This window comes from Zalophus californianus, chromosome 10 (assembly GCF_009762305.2).
Source record: "Zalophus californianus isolate mZalCal1 chromosome 10, mZalCal1.pri.v2, whole genome shotgun sequence".
Taxonomy (NCBI): Eukaryota; Metazoa; Chordata; class Mammalia; order Carnivora; family Otariidae; genus Zalophus; species Zalophus californianus.
The window spans coordinates 89,770,994-89,787,758 of NC_045604.1; the positions used below are offsets into that span (position 1 = coordinate 89,770,994).

A 16,765-nucleotide genomic window follows, 5' to 3' on the forward strand; every position below is an offset into this window, starting at 1 on the left:
ATCTCCCTCTCCCCCCAGCTCACCCTCTCTCCTCTCTCTCAAATCAATCTTTAAAAACATAAGGACTATGAGTTGGGAAACACTAGCTCTAGAAGATACTTCGGTGTGTATATCAGGTATTACTGAGTCGACAGTTTTCCTAGGCGAGACAATGCTGTTGTGGTAAGGTCTGACAGTGTCATTCTGAGGAGATGAGTGCTCAATGCCATGATGTCTGCATGTCTGTCAAACATTCCAGTAACAATAAAGTGCATGTGTGTCTGAGGAAGCAAGCAAGCATGTGTGGTTAGTATTTTAAGAACTGGTGAAAGCTAGGTGAAAAGTAAGAGGTGGTCACTGTAGCATATTCAACTTTCTGTAGGTTTGAAAATGTCCAAAACAAAACAACAAAAAAAAGGGAAAACAGCAAGGAATTAAAATTAGATAAGGGGCAGGAGGGGTAAAACAGAAGAAACTTGAAAATTTCGGAGTTATAAAACGGGGTGAACAGTAGGAAAGGTTCTATCAGGACAGTAAGGCTAACAAGGCTTCAGATCAAAATTAGGCTTGATGAACTAGGGAAAGCCAGAGGAGTTAATCCTGGCTCAAGGAGCCACGTAGTGTTGGCAGAGAGCTCGTGGGTGGGAAGCATGTCACACCCCCATAGCATGGATGGGCTGGCCAGAGCACCTCTTGAGCAAGAGCAGGAAGAAGTCATTGCCTCTTGCCCTGTCTGGTTCATGGGATGCCTACCACAGAGAGAGTTCTGTCAGTTACTATTGTTGAGAGAATGTCAGACACCTCCCCTCAGGCTGGAGTTTCTCTCATTCTCCATCTGAGGAGTCGATCATCCTATTAGTTTGAAGGTGCCTGAAATAACTCTTCAAAACTGGGATAAAACCCAGCAGCACCCTCTGTACACAGAAGATTCTCCAGGTGGCCATCAACCAATGTGTAGCACGTGGCACAGTCCGCCCCTCTCTCCCATAGAGCAGGTCCTTAAGGACCTGACAGCATTGCTTTGGGATTGAGATACTGGGAAAATGGCGGGGGGGGGGGAGCCTGGGAGGGGCAAGGAGACCAGAACCTTCAGGAACATTTTCATAGTGGGCAGAGAAGAAGAGAGGGCCCGTGGGTGGTACTGGTCAAAACCAGTTGTGACAAACTATAGTGACTCTTCATGCCAAGGACTGTTTTTGTCCTGTTTTGGGAAATAGATCTCCCCCCCAACCCCGGTCTTTGCAGCTTGCTGCAAGAGCTGTAGCTCCTCCCAGTGATTTATTAAACATGTCCTCAAAGGCTGAGTGGCCAGGTGAAGTCATGCATGGCGCTAGTCAGAAGGCTTAAGGACAAGGAGGCAGCTTCCCTGACGCCTGGAGGCCAGAGCACGGAAGGAGGACTGCCTTTCCCCGAGTGGGTCCGACCCGTTGGTCATTCTGGCTAACACAGGAAATAAACCAAATTCACTGTATTGCCTGTTTTGCACAGGAACAAATTTGGGTATACTTAAAGCCAAATACATAAGACAGTACTATAGCAGACCACAGCAGCAAAAAAACAGGCCCGGGGCCCAGTCCCAAATATCGGGCAATGCCCAGTACGGATCAGGCGCATGAAAAACTGAAAGGAAAAGGAGACGCAATTAATTATCAAACTTTAATTGATAGACTAATCTTACAGGATAAACAATAAGACAGCTAGTCAAGATTACACTTTAAAAAAAAGTCCAGCAGCGCAGATCTAATAGACTAAATACGTTCATCTCCTCCCAAACAGGCATTTGATTTAAAAACAGAAACCAGGACAGAGCGCACACCACAAGAAAACATGGTACTTACGTATATTGTCAAATAATTCTGCAGAACTCTTTAAGAAAGAAAAGGAAGGAGGTTTCTAGAAACTGAGAGAGCAGTAGAACCACCCAGCCTGGCCGGTCGAGGTGCCAGATGTTCTGCACTTCGGAGGGCTCCTGACCACCTGTAACTTCGGAGAGGCCACTCGGCCCTATTAGGAAACAGGTGCCCCTCCTCCCTGGAGAGGACTTCCTCACAAAGCCTTCAGACAAAGGGACCATCCTTTTCCAAGACAACAGGCATGAAGAGAGCAGCAAAGAGCAAGAGAAAGGTCTCCCTCAGAAGAAGATGGGGTGGAAAGCAAGCCTGCCCTTGCACGGCCCTGGCACACGGAGTCTATCCCTTCCCCTTCGCTGCCCCAGCAAAGAAAGGGTGGGCCAAGTGCAAGAGCCCAGGACGGCTCCTCCAGGCACATGGTTAAAGTAAGGAAAAGAGGAAAGCAAGTCCCTTCCGGCTGAAATATGGCAACTTTTCTGAGACGTGGCAAAGTGGCAGAGTTGGTCTCTTTGGCCCTCGTAAGACAGAGCAGCAACTAAGGAGCCTACTGGGCCTCACTGGCCCCCACCGTGTCCACAAGAGCATCCTTAGCTCAGTTCAATTGCATCTAAAAAGAGTGAACGCTACTTGCAAAAGGCCCAGCTTCAGTGAAAACACTCCATACAGGAGAGTTCCGGCAGCTCATGAGTCGGCTTTTCAGAGGACCGGACTGACAGAACCAGAGCTGCGCGGGCCTGGCCGGGATGACCTGGTCATCGCTCTGCCAAGTGGTCTCTGGGAGGGAAGAAAGGCCTGCCGTCTGTGAGCAAAGCCCCGCAGGACGACCGCCAGCACAAACCCTGGAGGAGGAAGCAGGCCCTCGGGAGGCGTGGAGAAGCGCCCCAAAAGCGAAGAGAGGATGAGCCTGGCTCCCCGCGCGCCGAGCCCCTCCTGGGGACCAGCTCGTCCTGATGCATGTCCTCTGCCACGGTGAGGGAGGGCACGGCCCCAGCAAAGGGACTGCACGGAAACAATCCTGAGGACAAATTAACACTGTGATGCCACCGAGGGGTACGAGACTTCAATTTGCTAACACAGATTTAGTCAGAACATTCTAGACCATAAACAAGGTTAGGAAGAGACCGCTCATGGACCGAGGGAAAAACCGTGAATACTGCTGTGACCCAGACATGGATCTAAGTCCAATACTCCTCCCAGTGGCTTCTGGTGCTGTCCACCTCTGCTCTCCCGAGGGCTCCCAGCAAGGTCTCCATGCAGACAGGGTCAGGAGCCAGAGCTCGAGATCGTTCTAGCAAATTTACTGAGCTCTGTAAAATAATACTCCAACGGCTCTGTACGAAAAGATGTCGTTGACATTATTATTTATATATAGTATCTTGAAGTAAGGAAAAAAAGCACCATTTTACGTAAAATAAAAAGGCTCACGCAGGCTTTGGTCCTGTCTAGAAATGACAGCAGCCCGAGTGAGAAGCGGTTTGGCCCTTGGGGAGCAGGCAGATAAGGGGACATACACGCTCTCACTGGAGGGGGAGGGGCAAGACAGCACAGGAAGCCATGGAACAGGGCAAACAAGGAGACCTGGTGGGAAGGGCCTCTGAGAGCAGCACTGTGAGGCCAGTCTGGGGACGGAGACACCTGCTTTGCGAGAACAAAGGTGGGTGTGTGGCACTGTCAGGACACGTCTCCAGGACGGAGCACTGGCCAACAAAAAGGGCAGTGTTCAGACCAAGAGGACCCTCTGCTTGCTATGACATCGTTTCCTCCGCAGACCCGTCCGCTGCAGAGGAGGCTCTGACAAGTAGCACAGAAGCTCTTCTTCTCCAGAAACTGCAGGCCAACGGGGACAGAAAAGCGCAGTGACTGCTCCTTCTTCAACGGGTGACAAGCAGGCGGTTTCTTGGACGCTACACTTCACATAGGTACGTATGCCCCCACAAAAGCAAGAGTAGAGTTCCCTGCCCAGATGTGTAACTGGGCAAGGGCTACACCGTGAAAAGCACAAGTCTGTCTACATGGGCTGGATTCCTGAACTACAGCTTGGAAGGGAAGGGCGTAGAGTATCACCATTAACTGGCTCACAAGGAATAGTCATCTTAGGTGAACACATGCTAATTACATTTCACAGGATGAGGGGGAACAGCCTAGAATCCAGAATGTGAAGTTTGGAAAATCTCTCGCCAAACCTTACTATGAGAGCCTGCAGCCAGGGAGAGGAGAATTGCAAAGACAGCCAGCAGAGAAACAGCAAAGAGCACAAAGGGCATCATTCACCAAAAGACTCGCCCTCGTGTCCGAGTCGATCGAGCCATAGGGAGACAACAGAAGCTCACGTGTACCAAGAACATAAGGGCTAAAACCAGAAGAGGGTGAGCTAATCACAAAAGCAATTTATCCCATTTTCGATGTTTAAGTACATCGGCCAACCCACTAGGTCAACAGATCTTTTATTGAGAAAGGCAGCATCTCTGAACCTGGGATGAAGGACACTTGAACATAATGCATGAGCAGAAGGACCAAATGGAGAAGCAGTAATTGAAATAATCGTTGGACTGCTTAAGAATTTCTCGGAATTTCGAAAGAAAGAAGGATCTGGGCCTGAGGTTATATGGCCATAGAAACGTGCTTCCATCCAGCTCCTCATTGAAGAGGTCTTTGTCGGCCTGGGAGCTGTGGCTTTTGGGCAGCGCAGCCCAGACACACCCATGCCAGGCTGGGCCTCAGAGCCAAATCAGGGAGGGCACCAGACAACCAGGACACCAGCAGGTGGAACTCCCCAGAGACCGCGGCCCAAGGGGCAAGCCGTTTGGACGGGAGTCACTGTGAGATACTCGGCTGCTCGACACCCAGCACAGCAGGCACGAGAGCTCCCTGCCCTAGACCCAACAGCTCTTCCTCTCCCGCCGTGCGTTCTCGAGCAGCAACATGGTGGGAGGGAGGCCAGGAGAGGAAGCATCGATGAGGTACAAAACCAGGAACTGACATCTTTGGGTTTTTAAAACAAAAATTCAAATCTAGGAAGTGAGAACATACAAAAGGGAAAAAAATTAAATCTGAATCCATGGACAGAAAAATATGGCTTACTAACCCCCCCTCATTTTGCATACAATTTTATATGGAAAAAAAAACAAAACCAAAACCCAATTCATCACAACGCAGTCCAAATGTTTGCAACCGAAGATTTATGAAAATATTTCAGTTGAAATCGCCTTAAAAAAAAATAAAAATAAAAAAGGAAACCAGCAAGCTTTTGATCATTCCTTTCTAAACAAAACTGGCAGATCTACTCTCAAACACACCGAAGAGTATTCCACACAACGTGCTCGGAACTCAGATTTATTGATTTCCACCGTATGGACTTTAAAAATGGTATGAAGCTGACTGCCAGAAAAGGGAACCGGTGATTTTAAGTTAAAATTAAGCTAATGGTGAAAGTACATCACCTCTGGCTTCAGTCACCACATCGCCTTAGAGTGGATATAGGTTTTTTTGTTTTTGAACAAAGTCCCAGAACTCTGAAATCCAGGGATGCTGCAGGCCTCTCCCAGCAATGTCCTTCACTTTGGGTCAGTCTCCTGGGCCAGAGGTGAAAGTGCTTTCAAAAATACTGCCACTTCCCCAGCACAGTGTCTTTGATTGCATCCACATATTGAGTTGGGACCCAGTACACCCAGTAGTAAGAGGCTTCCGTGGGGCCCAACTGAAACGCCTGGAAGGGAAAAAGGAAAACCAAGCGGTACTTCAGAGGTTGGGAGACCGAGCAGGCAGCATGACAAACACGGGGGAGGGCGGAGAAGTGAATTAAAACTAAGGGAAGGGGGAAACACTGTGCACACGGGAGCATTCTCCTGTCCCCCCCTTCCCCCGAAAAGGGTGGTGGCAGAGTTAAGCAACAGCCGACCCTAAAGCAGTGGCTCCCAAACTTGCGTGTGCATCAGAACCATCTGGAAGGCTTGTTAGAACAGACTGTTGGGCTCCACCCCCTTAGCATCTGATTTGGGAGGTCTGGGGCCTGAGAATTTGTGCTTCTAACAAGATCCCAGGCCGACGTGGTACTACTGATACACAGACCAGTTTGAGAACCACTGCCCTAGAAACACTGTCACACATGCACAAAGGAATAAATCTATGTTCACAGCAGCACCGTCACAACTGGTTAACAACCTGGAAACCTACCTATCTACAGTAAGGGAACGCAAAATTAAGAGTGACATGCCCTATTCGACGAATGTGGATTATTTTTCAAAGGGTATGAACTGGATCTACAGTTAATATGGACAGATCACAATGTCGAACCAAAAAGAGCAGGTTGCAGAACGATACATACCATGTTACCATTTATGAAAACTGAAAAACACAGAACAATACTGTATCTTGTTCATGGATTTTATACGAAAACAAAAGCAGAGAGCTGGGAAGGACTCACATGAGAAATCATGCTCATAGTAATGGGGGGAGGGGAAGACAATGGGGACATATTTGCCGTTGGTAGGTTTTCTTTTATTTAAAAAAAAAAAAACGGTTTAAAGCAATTCACGAAATATTTACAACACTCGTTTCTTGGTGATGGATATATGGGTTTGTTCTACTCTTCTCTGTTCTCTTCTGCATTTTTAAACATTTCCCTAAGAATGAAAAGCACAGCCAACCCTCTCTGGTGTGAGCTATGATACCATTAATCTAGCTATTGAAATGGCATCTGCAAAATGAGCAGTTACTTTCATTTACACAGAGATCAAGGTGCCACTTCACGTCCTTTAGTAAAGAGAAGAGACTATCAGCACTCCTCTCTGCCACAAATGACCCGACAGAGAAACAAGCATTTGAACTGAATGTTTAAAACATCAACCATCCAAACTGATTTCTTTAAGGATGTCTGAAATGGTCCCTTCAACTTGCTGGAATCCCACTCACCAGGCTGCTTGAAAAGTGGGGGCTGCGAATGTCATGGGCAACACAGGTCAGATGAACGTTTCAAAAGGGAGTGAAGGGGCCTGGCTGAAAACATCCAGAAGCCGACTTCGTAGATGGGAAAAATGACCGAGTAGGCAGAACAAGTCTGTCTGAGATCCTTCTTTAAGGACAGGGGTGGGAGGGCCGCCAGAGGGCCTGCAAGCAGCCCAGTGACATCATCACTCCCAGGACACCCGGGAGCCCTGCGGCCCCGGGACTGCAACCCTAACCGTGGCCTGGCTGTCAGCGCCTCTGAGTGGACAGACACCAACAGGCAAGAGAGGGGAGCTGCCATCTGCCCAGAGAGAACTTCGGTAACACCAGACCCCCCTTTTCCCTGGGACCTGCCAACACCTCCCTCTGCAGGGGACCTTTTAAACCCCCGATGCACAGGTCAAGCCACCGGCTGCTCCTCATCCCTGGAACGGGGCGCGCCATTGGCTGCCCGCTAAAAACCCCGCCTCCTCGGATGGAGAATGGCAGGCAGGCCCTGCCCCCACCCCCATTCCTGGCTTCTGGTCAGGCCCCTGTCAGAGTAACTTCGGAGTTTAGGCAACAAAACTTCACTTCTAAAGTGGCCTCTCCTACCATGCTGGGAAAACTCAGGGGTTTGCCTGAACAGTGAACATTCTCTGTGCCCGCATCACTGAATTCTTGGCTTTGTTCTGCACAAACTCGGGGAATGCCTCCAAACAATCTATCTCGGGAAAGAACAGCCTGCTCTCTTTAGAATAAACCTCCATGTGGAATGATGACCCCAGACTCCGTCCTCCCCACGGTGTCCTCAGCCACCCTGATGGCTGCGCCTGAGAAGAGCACCAGTGCCACAGAAGCGGACCGCCTGTGTCCTCACAAATGCCAAGGCTAGTGGAGATTTTGTTTTATACACAGGACAAAAGTTAAAATGAAAACCCACAAGCCAATCCTCCTCCTTGTATTTATTTTCCTGACTAACGACAAAAATATTACAAATGAGAGGAAGGTAAAGATATAAAAACATATCCCCTTTAAACTGATGGGGGGTGGGTGGGCGTTGCAAAAATAAACTTAGGAATAGGTCATGGATTGAGTTCTAAGGAGATGAAGAAAACGTGAGGGTCTTAAAACCATGCGTCTTCTGAATATTGAGTTTCTTCGTCCGTTAAGAAAGCTCAGTTAAAACTCCGTTCCCTGCTAGATGAGAAGTGGGAGTGCAGTGAGAGGCTAAACCACGCCGGGCTACTTACCATCATGTGGTAGTCTTCATGTCCTTCGATAGTTCACTGACCACATTTTTAATGGAGCCCATGGCATTTCTCAGTCCGCTCTAGTTGAGAGGGATTACAGTGATTACTCAAAGGCCCTCCTGTCCACTCCTGTGACTCAGCAGTCCCTCATTAGGTTGGTGCTCTGGGATCTACTGTAATCCCAAGTCTCCCACGTGCTCTAAGGACGATGGGACAAGGTCGTCTGACCAGCACACCCACAGAGCTCTGCTTGGTAGTTGGGAACTTCTTGGAAGCAAATGGGGAACAGGACTTGCCATGGCATATATTAAAGGTCTCTGAGAACAGAGAGAGCGCTTTCCTGGTGTTATTTTTTTAAAGTTTGACAATTTATAAACACCCAAGGATTCCCACTGCAGCCTTCCTGCCGGAGCCCAGCACTGGCTAAGGTCTTTGGCGCCTGGGGCAGGGCAGTCAAGAGGACCAAGAGCAGAGGCAACAGCATGCCCCTGTGGCTAGCACAGGCAGGGAGTGCGTGGGGCTTTCAACTCGTTTCTATTCCACCCTCCTCCTCACTTGCCCTCCCCCACCCCTTCCCCTCTCCCAGCCCCCCAACCCTCCACATACACACACCTGAGGAAGTGCTCTTGAAACATTTACAACCTCTTGTGATCGACCCTCAAAGTATCACTTATTACAGGGGGGTCAGAAGACATTTTGCAGCAAGTTCAAGGGTGGCAGGTAAGAAAGAGGCGGCAGTGAGGGATGGCAGGAGAGGAGCCTGCAGGAAGTGAGGCCAGTGCCGCAGGGTGGGGCATGAAGGCGGGAGGGGGCGCAGTGCCTGCGCAACAAGAACCACCCCTCCCCAGGGAGCAGCAGACGCAGCGGGGATGGGGAAGTTCTCAGCAAAGTTAAGCCAAGTCGGAAAAAAACCCAGGACAGCCTTTGCAGAAAGAAAATTCTGGAAAAGAGAGAATCTGCCAATGGATGAGTTGACCAAACAGACCCGGAATTTAGAGGCCTGGGCTCTAGTCTAGCTGCTGACTCGAGACATTTTACTTCCATTCCGTGAGCCTTGGTGTCTGAAAAATGGGGGGTGGGCAGAATGGATGTGAAGGTGTCCATTTGGGTTGTGACTTTCAGTGGCTCTAGAACAGTGACCCACAGGCAGGACCTGACCAGCAGCTGTTTTTAAGATTGAAACTTTTAAAACACCAGCCACCTTGAAATGTCCTAAGATTTCACACAAAAAGATACATTCTGGCTTCTCTTGAAAACTCGATCCTGGGCCCACATTCCTGAGTGACAGGCGATGAGCTTGATCAGGCTGGACGCCCCTCCACACAGGGCGCATGCCCCCGCGCCCCCCCGCGGCTTGGCCCATCCACGTTTCCTGCCTGAAGCTGGTTCTGCTCGCTGCCGGGCCTTACTCTCGCTACCACGGACAGAGCTGAAGCTGCAAGTAGGAGCCTTGAGTGTCACTCCGCGAAACACCCCACTTGCAAGAAAGAGGCCAACCAGCTGCCGGGATGGCCGTCCCGCAGCAGCTTCTCGCCAGCGGAAAGGTGAAGCCGGTGGCTGGTGGCCAACTCCCAGAACAGGCTGTCCTGCTGGGAGGGTGTTCAGGATGTCAGAGGACAAGACTCCTGGGCCAGTGGGAACACTGCCTGACGCACATAACTACAGCAGCCTCCCTGAGAGCAAAACTCTCGGCCCTGTCGCCCGTGAAGACGGCACTCTTGGCCGTGCTCTTTCATCAGGCTGGTGAGGAAGGAGGGCTGTCAATAGCTCTGAAACCCCAACCTGTCACGATTCTTTCGAGTGCTTTGTGCCAAAGCGGGAAAGCAGCAACTCCTCTGAGCTGAGAGAACACCTCCGCCCCAGGTACGGGAGGTTTCCACTTCGGGCCTGCAGTGAGGACGTGCTTCCTACACGGTCTCTACCACGGAAACGTTCCCTGAGGAACCAACGAGCACTTACAGCCGGAGTCCTCCCCGGCCTCCCCGGCCCACACCTAGCCTTGCGGCCCGCAGGTGACTTCCTACATCCGCCTCAGCACTGGCCTTCCAGTACACTGCCGGAAGAGAAAGCGGAAATGGAGGAAGAGGCAGGAATTGGGCAAGTCAGCGCAATGACAGAGAACTAAGCAAAATCGCCCGCAAAGTCACGGCCAAGGAAGGGGCCAACAGAGGCAGGACAACTCACGGTGGACGAGCACGGACTGCAGGACCTGGGAAAGGGTCTGAAGGCCCGTGGGAAACCGGGAAGCCCTTACGTGTTCTGCAACGCTTGCTCTGACCATGCAGTTATAGTCAAGGTGAAAGGGAGGACATACAACAAGTTACCATAAAATCGTGAGAAAACTCCTGCGCTTTTGGCATTCCGTCTTTGTTCACTTTATGGACCAGCCAGAGACAGACAGAATGCCTGTGTCGGCATTCGGAATGAGAAAACGCCTCACGCCCATCACCCCCGCTCATTACTTCCCGGAAGTCTGTGGTCCCGCTCGAAGCAGAGTCTAACCGAATGGCCTGTCCCTGAAACCAGTCAACCTCATGTGATGGGACCCCCTGTACTTCTCTTAGCATTTACCTCGAACACTGAATACCTACAGTGCTGGCCAGAACCAGGTGAATTAGGCATGTTCGGTTCCCTCCGGGAATCTAACAGGGGGACAGACAAGTCAGAGAGTAATGAATGCTCTGGGGATGTAAACGGAGCGCTCTATGAACAGAAATGGCAGCAATTCATTTGGAGGGTGGGGAGGCATTGGGGAAGGCTTCATTAGGAGAGAACATTAAAGTAGGGCTCTGGAAATTTTATAACAATGAGGAATGGGAAGAAGGCATTCCAAGTTAAGGGCCCGGCAGGAGCAAAGACGTGGGGCTGTGCAGAGCACGGTTGAAATTGCAGGCTAGTGCAGCTGAAGCCCACAGCGTGTAACGGGGCAAGCGGGGTAGGAGTCCAGGTCCAAAATCTGACAACACTGACACTACGTTTAGGCATTTGAACTTGGTTCTTCCAGGCCAAAGGTTGCTGAGCATGGGAACCAGGAGGAAGAGGGTAGGACACAACAAAACAGACAGGGCAGGGAAATAGGTTAACTTGCTTTAACAAACCAAGTTTAAAGATGCTAAGAGTCTTAACTGGCACAACAGAGTGGCAAAAAAAAAAAGGGACACAGATAATTCTGGAGCGTAACTGACAAGACTTTGAACCACCTGAGGGAATAGAGGGGGAGGAGAGTCAGAGACGATTCCCAGCCAACAGCAAGCAGCAAGCCCGCCCCACCAGGCACAGGCAGGCGTAGGTGGAGACAGGCAGAGCACATACAGGTAGGGGAGGGAGGGGTGGGTCCACGGTACTAGGAAAATGCACCCAGTACAGGGACAAACTCTGACCTCCAGGGGCCAGGCAGGTGACATTACGTGAACAAAGCTGGCTCCATATGAGGTACAACGGACAGTGAGGACTGTGGCATGGCTCATCTGAACCTACTACTTGGCTCCAGCTGATCGCTGCCATGTGAGAATGCAGGTCCAGAATGCCTGCATCTTTTTTTTGTTTGTTTGTTTGTTTGTTTTTCAAGAGAAGCCCAAAAACCCCCACGTCAGATCAAGTGAAATCTCTTTGATTTTTACAGAACGTGGGTATATCCAAAAAACCCTGGTCTGGGGGCCACACCTGACCCTCAGGCTACACATCTGGGACCTCTGGTTTTGGGTGCAAGTGAAGAGCCACTGTTGATGGACTGGCCCTGACATAAGACTGAAAAGAATGAAGGGAAAAGGGTCCAGACAGAAGGTGAGCATCTAAAAGCAAAGACAAAAAGCCAGGGGCACGCAAAGCACAGTGAAGAGAGAGACCTCAGGAGGAGCAGAGTGGCACCCAAGCCCAAATGCTGCTGGGTGCCCGAGGCAGCGAGCCGGGAAGGGCCGGGAGTGGGAGCCTACCTTTAGTGCCGATCCACAGCTGATCTTGTTCCAGCTTGAAGGTGAGTCTCACTTTGCCTCCGGATTTGTTGTACATGCCGGATAAGGGTACCGTTGGCAAGCGCTCCTGGAGGCATGGGAGCGCAGTGAGAGACATGCATCAGAAACAAAGACACACAAGGAAGGACCAGGGACAGGATGGGAGGACGTGATCACAGGAACCTCAGGAAGTCAGAAGGGGGCCTGGCGCGTTTTTACAACGCTCACAAAGGAGTCCGGCTTACCTGGGCACCCTTAACAGATGGCATCACATCTTCGGGTTTTCCTTTATCCAACACTTTCCTGTGTTGCTGGAACATAAATCAGAAGAAATGATAACTGAAACAGCTGACTGCATTTTAGTCATGTTACTACCTTTCTGAAAAAGAGGGAAAAAAGCCTTCAGGTTTCGGGTCAAGAGCTTTCAATGTGTACAGATTACGGGTCCCTCTGACATGAGAGAGCACTGCTGTCCAGTGGCAAGGTCTCTGATGCTAGACATGTCCTACATCCGTGCTGTCTCAGACAGTAGCCACGAGACCCTCGGGTCTAGGAAGCACGTGAAAGGTGGCTAACATAACTGAGGGACTAAATTCTCAATGTTACTGAATTTTACTACGCTTTACGTGGCTGTTGTGTTAGACATCAAAGTTCTAGAGCAACTAAGGCTTCCGGATGCTAATTCAAATAAACTATCCCCTCCTCTGGCCGCCCCCCCCCCCCCAAAAAAAAAAACACTACCACTGAAAGGGATAAACATCATGATAAAGAGAACCGCAAAGGGTATTCTCCTGGTAGGTACAAAATGACAGCCATCCCTGCCAACTTAAACTCCCAAAGAAACAGTGCTGATGATCAGCCTAACTGCCTACAAGGGGCATTTCTTCAACAAATGGAAACTCAAGACTACTGTAGCAATCTTCCTCACTACCTCACCCTCAACCCCAGCTACACAGAAGGCCATGAGACGTATTTCCGAGACAAATGCCAATTCCTCTACAGACTGACGTTAACAAGTCTCTGATCCCGCCCCCGCCCCCCAGGGTTTGAGGCAGCTTGTTAAGGGTTCTCATTGGGCTCATGGCTCCCTAAAACAGATCTTGAGCAGCCCAAATGCCTGAGCTTGTCTACTCTCCACCGGCGGCTTTATAAGTCACTGTCTGGTCACTATTCGGTAAAACTGAGACTATGGCACAGCAAGCAGGTGAAAGGGAACAACTCCACCAAATGGAAGCACCACGTGGTCATGAGCCACTTCCAACCCTCCCTGGCACGGCAGAGACCCTCTGGCAGGGATAAACTCAATACTGCCAGACTGCTAGCAAAGGGTCCCCATACGGAGCAGCCCCAGATTCCTGAGCAAGCTGACAAAAAGCCAGGAGAACGGGTCCTTCTCATTAGGCTGTGTTAACTCCTAACTAGCATCAATGAAACAGAGCAGCAGAAATTAACAGCTTAATTTGACTCATACCTCGCAACGATCTTTGAGAAGAATTTTCCCTGTACTGTGGAAAACAGCTTTAAGGATGTTAAGCTACCATTAGTAACTCAAAACCTATGTTTAAGAAGCATATAAAGCTACAAGGGTGTGACTGGTGGGAACCCTCACTCACTTCTGACATGCTCACATTTGACAATTTCATGTATGTGGCAGAGGAGTGGAAAAGAAGTCAACTGGTTACATTTTGACCCCATATTTGGGGCTGAAAGAGTCCAAATAAATACTTTTTAGATGTTAATACAGATTTACAACTCCTCATCTAAAACCCTGTAAGTAAATGTTTTTGAGTTTTATAAAACCCAAGTCTTATGGACTTTACAAAAGCAATACGGTTTAAAAACATGTTACAAGTTATCCTCTGTAGAACCTGGGGCAGTACCTTGTCATTCGAACATATTGTTTCTGTAGCAAAACATGGACAGTCACAGTAATTCTGGTCAAGTTTTGATGCCTAGTCAGGTTTGCAAAGCACACATAGAGGGTCATGGGCCTGTAACACAAAACTGTATCTTCCTCACACTATTAGCCATATGCCTTGGTGCCTAGAGTCACTAAAATCAATCTTGGTTCAAACTGGTCTACTCTAAAAACACAAAACTAAAAACCAGCAAAACAACACAACAAACAAACAAAAACCCCCAAATTGATCTACACTACTTGGGACACAGGTTAAGTTGAGAATATCTGTTTTCCTGGAAAGCTGCCAGTCATAGCCAAGCGGCCCCATGACAATGAGCGGGTTCTCTGGTAGAAAGGTTGCAAGAGATAGTTCTTCCAACCAGTTCCCTCTGTGGTAAAATACTCTCACTTTTCCTAATTACGAAAAGGAATTTTAATCGCTACAAGGAACACAAGACAAGGCTGGATCTCTTCCATCCAAAATGAGCAACAGGATATAAAAAATCAGGTCCCCATTTCATGGACCACGAGGGGAAAAAAAAAAAAACGAAAGCCAGTGTAGTTATGTTCCTAGTCAGCTTCATTTGGCTTCCTGAAAAAGTCAGTTTTAGAGGAACCTCTGAAAGCTGCGGAGTTCTATGGCTATCCAGAAATGGCTTGACTCGGGGGAAGCCACAAACCAAAAAACAAATGTAAGCACTTGTACAAAATGGGGGCGGTTCATTCTGCTGGTGGCATTTTTCTCTGGCACTAAAGAGAAACGCACATCTGATTCCTTTCAATACTTGTCTGAAGCCTGCCTTTACAAAGGCCTTATCCTAAAGTAAAGAGACTTGAGACACACTGACCCGCCAGATGAGACAAAGTTGCAAATCTCAGGTAGTTGTCACCTCCACTCAACAGTCAGCCGCACCCAACTGCTGCCATAAATTTCCATCATGGGCCCTGTCCGAAAAGGAGCTTATTCTAGGGAGAATATAACCAGCCAAGGCTCCAGAGGACAAAGCCCCAAACTTCCCAGGACTAGCAATCACATGACAGACTCACTTTCTGCCTGCAGAGTGGTTCCTTCTTGTTCTCTTCGGCCTTTGCATCCTGTTGGGCAGCATCTTTGGGTGTGTTTACGGCTAAAACATCATTTATTGTGGAGCCGACCACCATGATCTTGGCTCCGCTGGTCACTTTTATTTCTCTCAACGTCTTATCCTCAGGGACGAGTCCCTTATACATGACTTTCTGCATGGCAGGAGGGAGACCTTGGGAAAAGGAAGACAGTGAAAGAAAGGAATGAAAAATGTACCTGGACCAGAGCCGTTTGGTAACAGACCTGGAGATGAATACTGTTCCAGCACCTTTGTGCGCTCAGGCAACTGACAACCTCTGAGCCTGTTTCCAAAATTTTATAATTGTGATGGCAGCATTTCCTTCTGCGTAGACTTCTTTTAAGGATTAAAACAAACAGAATATTTAGTGCAGTGTCTGGCATTAAGTAATCGTTCAATAATGTTAGCTGTCATTCATTCCCAGTCGTTCCTCAATCCTCTGATCACGCAAATACTGAGAATCCACAGGCCTCAGTGATACAGAAACCCATAAGGATAAGGTTCTTGTTTTTACCACGTGCTCACAGGCTACATGGAGAAAGCTTAAAAAAGAAATCATTTCAGTTGGTGAATTACTGTAAACAAAACAAGACTAAAAACTAAATATGAGGATCTGTGAAGGGGCGAGCATGATAGTCAACAGCAGTGTTTCCTAAATTTCTCTTATGAGAATTACTCAAGATATTTGCTAAAAATGAATTCCTGGCCACATTCCAGATCCACTGAATCAAACTCTCCAGAGAAAAGGGTTTAGGAGCTATAAATTTAACACGTGCTTCAGATTTTCATTAGAAATGTCTAGAGCAGCACTGATTAGAAGCCTGGGCCTAAGAGTCAGACCTGGGCCTGAATCTCGGCTCAGCCACTTTCTAGCTCTATCATCTTGGGTCTCATTTTCCCCACCCGGATAATGGGTATACCAGTACTTACTCCGGAGAACCATTCCAAGCATTGAGGGAGTGGATGCAAAGAGTGGCCCGCGTGGTGCCTAACAGTGCGAGCACTAGGAATCGGCAGGCGGGGTGAAAAGGCTGCCTTGTCCCCTAACAGTACCACTGCGATTACCTGTAATCGAGTGAATCTTCTGTTTTAGTTCGGAGCCTGTGCTATCGAGGGGGAACTTCACGTCGTGTTTAGTCTTATTCCAGATGATCTTCAAGTCCACCAGCTCCCTGCCCGCGCCGCCGCCCGCATCCTCGCCGTTGCTGACCGAGGCCTGGGCCGCAGGGTCCCCAGGGGGCTGGGCCGGCGCCGGCTGCAGGCTACCTCGCGCCGCGCAAGAGTCCTCGGCCGCCGCCCCCGCCGCGGCTTCGGCCTCCACGCAGTTCAGGGGCCGCGCGGGGGCCTCGGTCGCCACAGTCTCGGCCTCCGTGTCCATGCCAGGTTCCTCCATGCCTGCAAGGGGGTTGGGGGGGGTGGGCGCTCGCCGCAGGCTGGGCCTGGGACCGAACGCCGCTCGGGCGCCGCTGGACCTCCGCTCCCGAGCCAGGCTGCTCCCCACCGGACCGGGCCGCATCCCTCCCCGAGGCCCTCTTTACCTGGGCCCAACCCGGGCATTCGCCACCCCCGCCACACTCACCATCCGGGGCTCCGGCCGCCGCCATGATGATTGTGTACAACACCCACCACTCCCGCAGAGACCGCTGGGAAAAAGCGAGCTAGCTGAGATTGGCCCCCGCAGCAGCCCCTAATCTCGCACAGACTGGCCGGAAACAGGTGGACGTTTCTATGGAGACCCGCCTCCTCCGCTTTCCCGGCCCGGCCCCTGCCACGCTTTAGCTTTCGGGAGCCGAGGGGGGCGGGTCCG

The 16,765-nt window shown here is 49.9% G+C and overlaps 1 protein-coding gene across 1 annotated transcript; it reads right to left on the reverse strand.

Annotated features, from left to right (window-relative positions):
• Nucleotides 1–1,616: 1,616 nt before the first annotated feature.
• On the reverse strand, nucleotides 1,617–16,731 carry UBFD1 (ubiquitin family domain containing 1). The gene is given in 9 exon segments (XM_027610301.2): nucleotides 1,617–5,535; nucleotides 8,006–8,037; nucleotides 8,040–8,071; nucleotides 8,073–8,085; nucleotides 11,938–12,043; nucleotides 12,201–12,266; nucleotides 14,903–15,111; nucleotides 16,024–16,353; nucleotides 16,538–16,731. Coding segments are annotated over 9 exon segments (924 nt in total). The 5' UTR covers nucleotides 16,563–16,731; the 3' UTR covers nucleotides 1,617–5,424.
• Nucleotides 16,732–16,765: the final 34 nt, after the last annotated feature.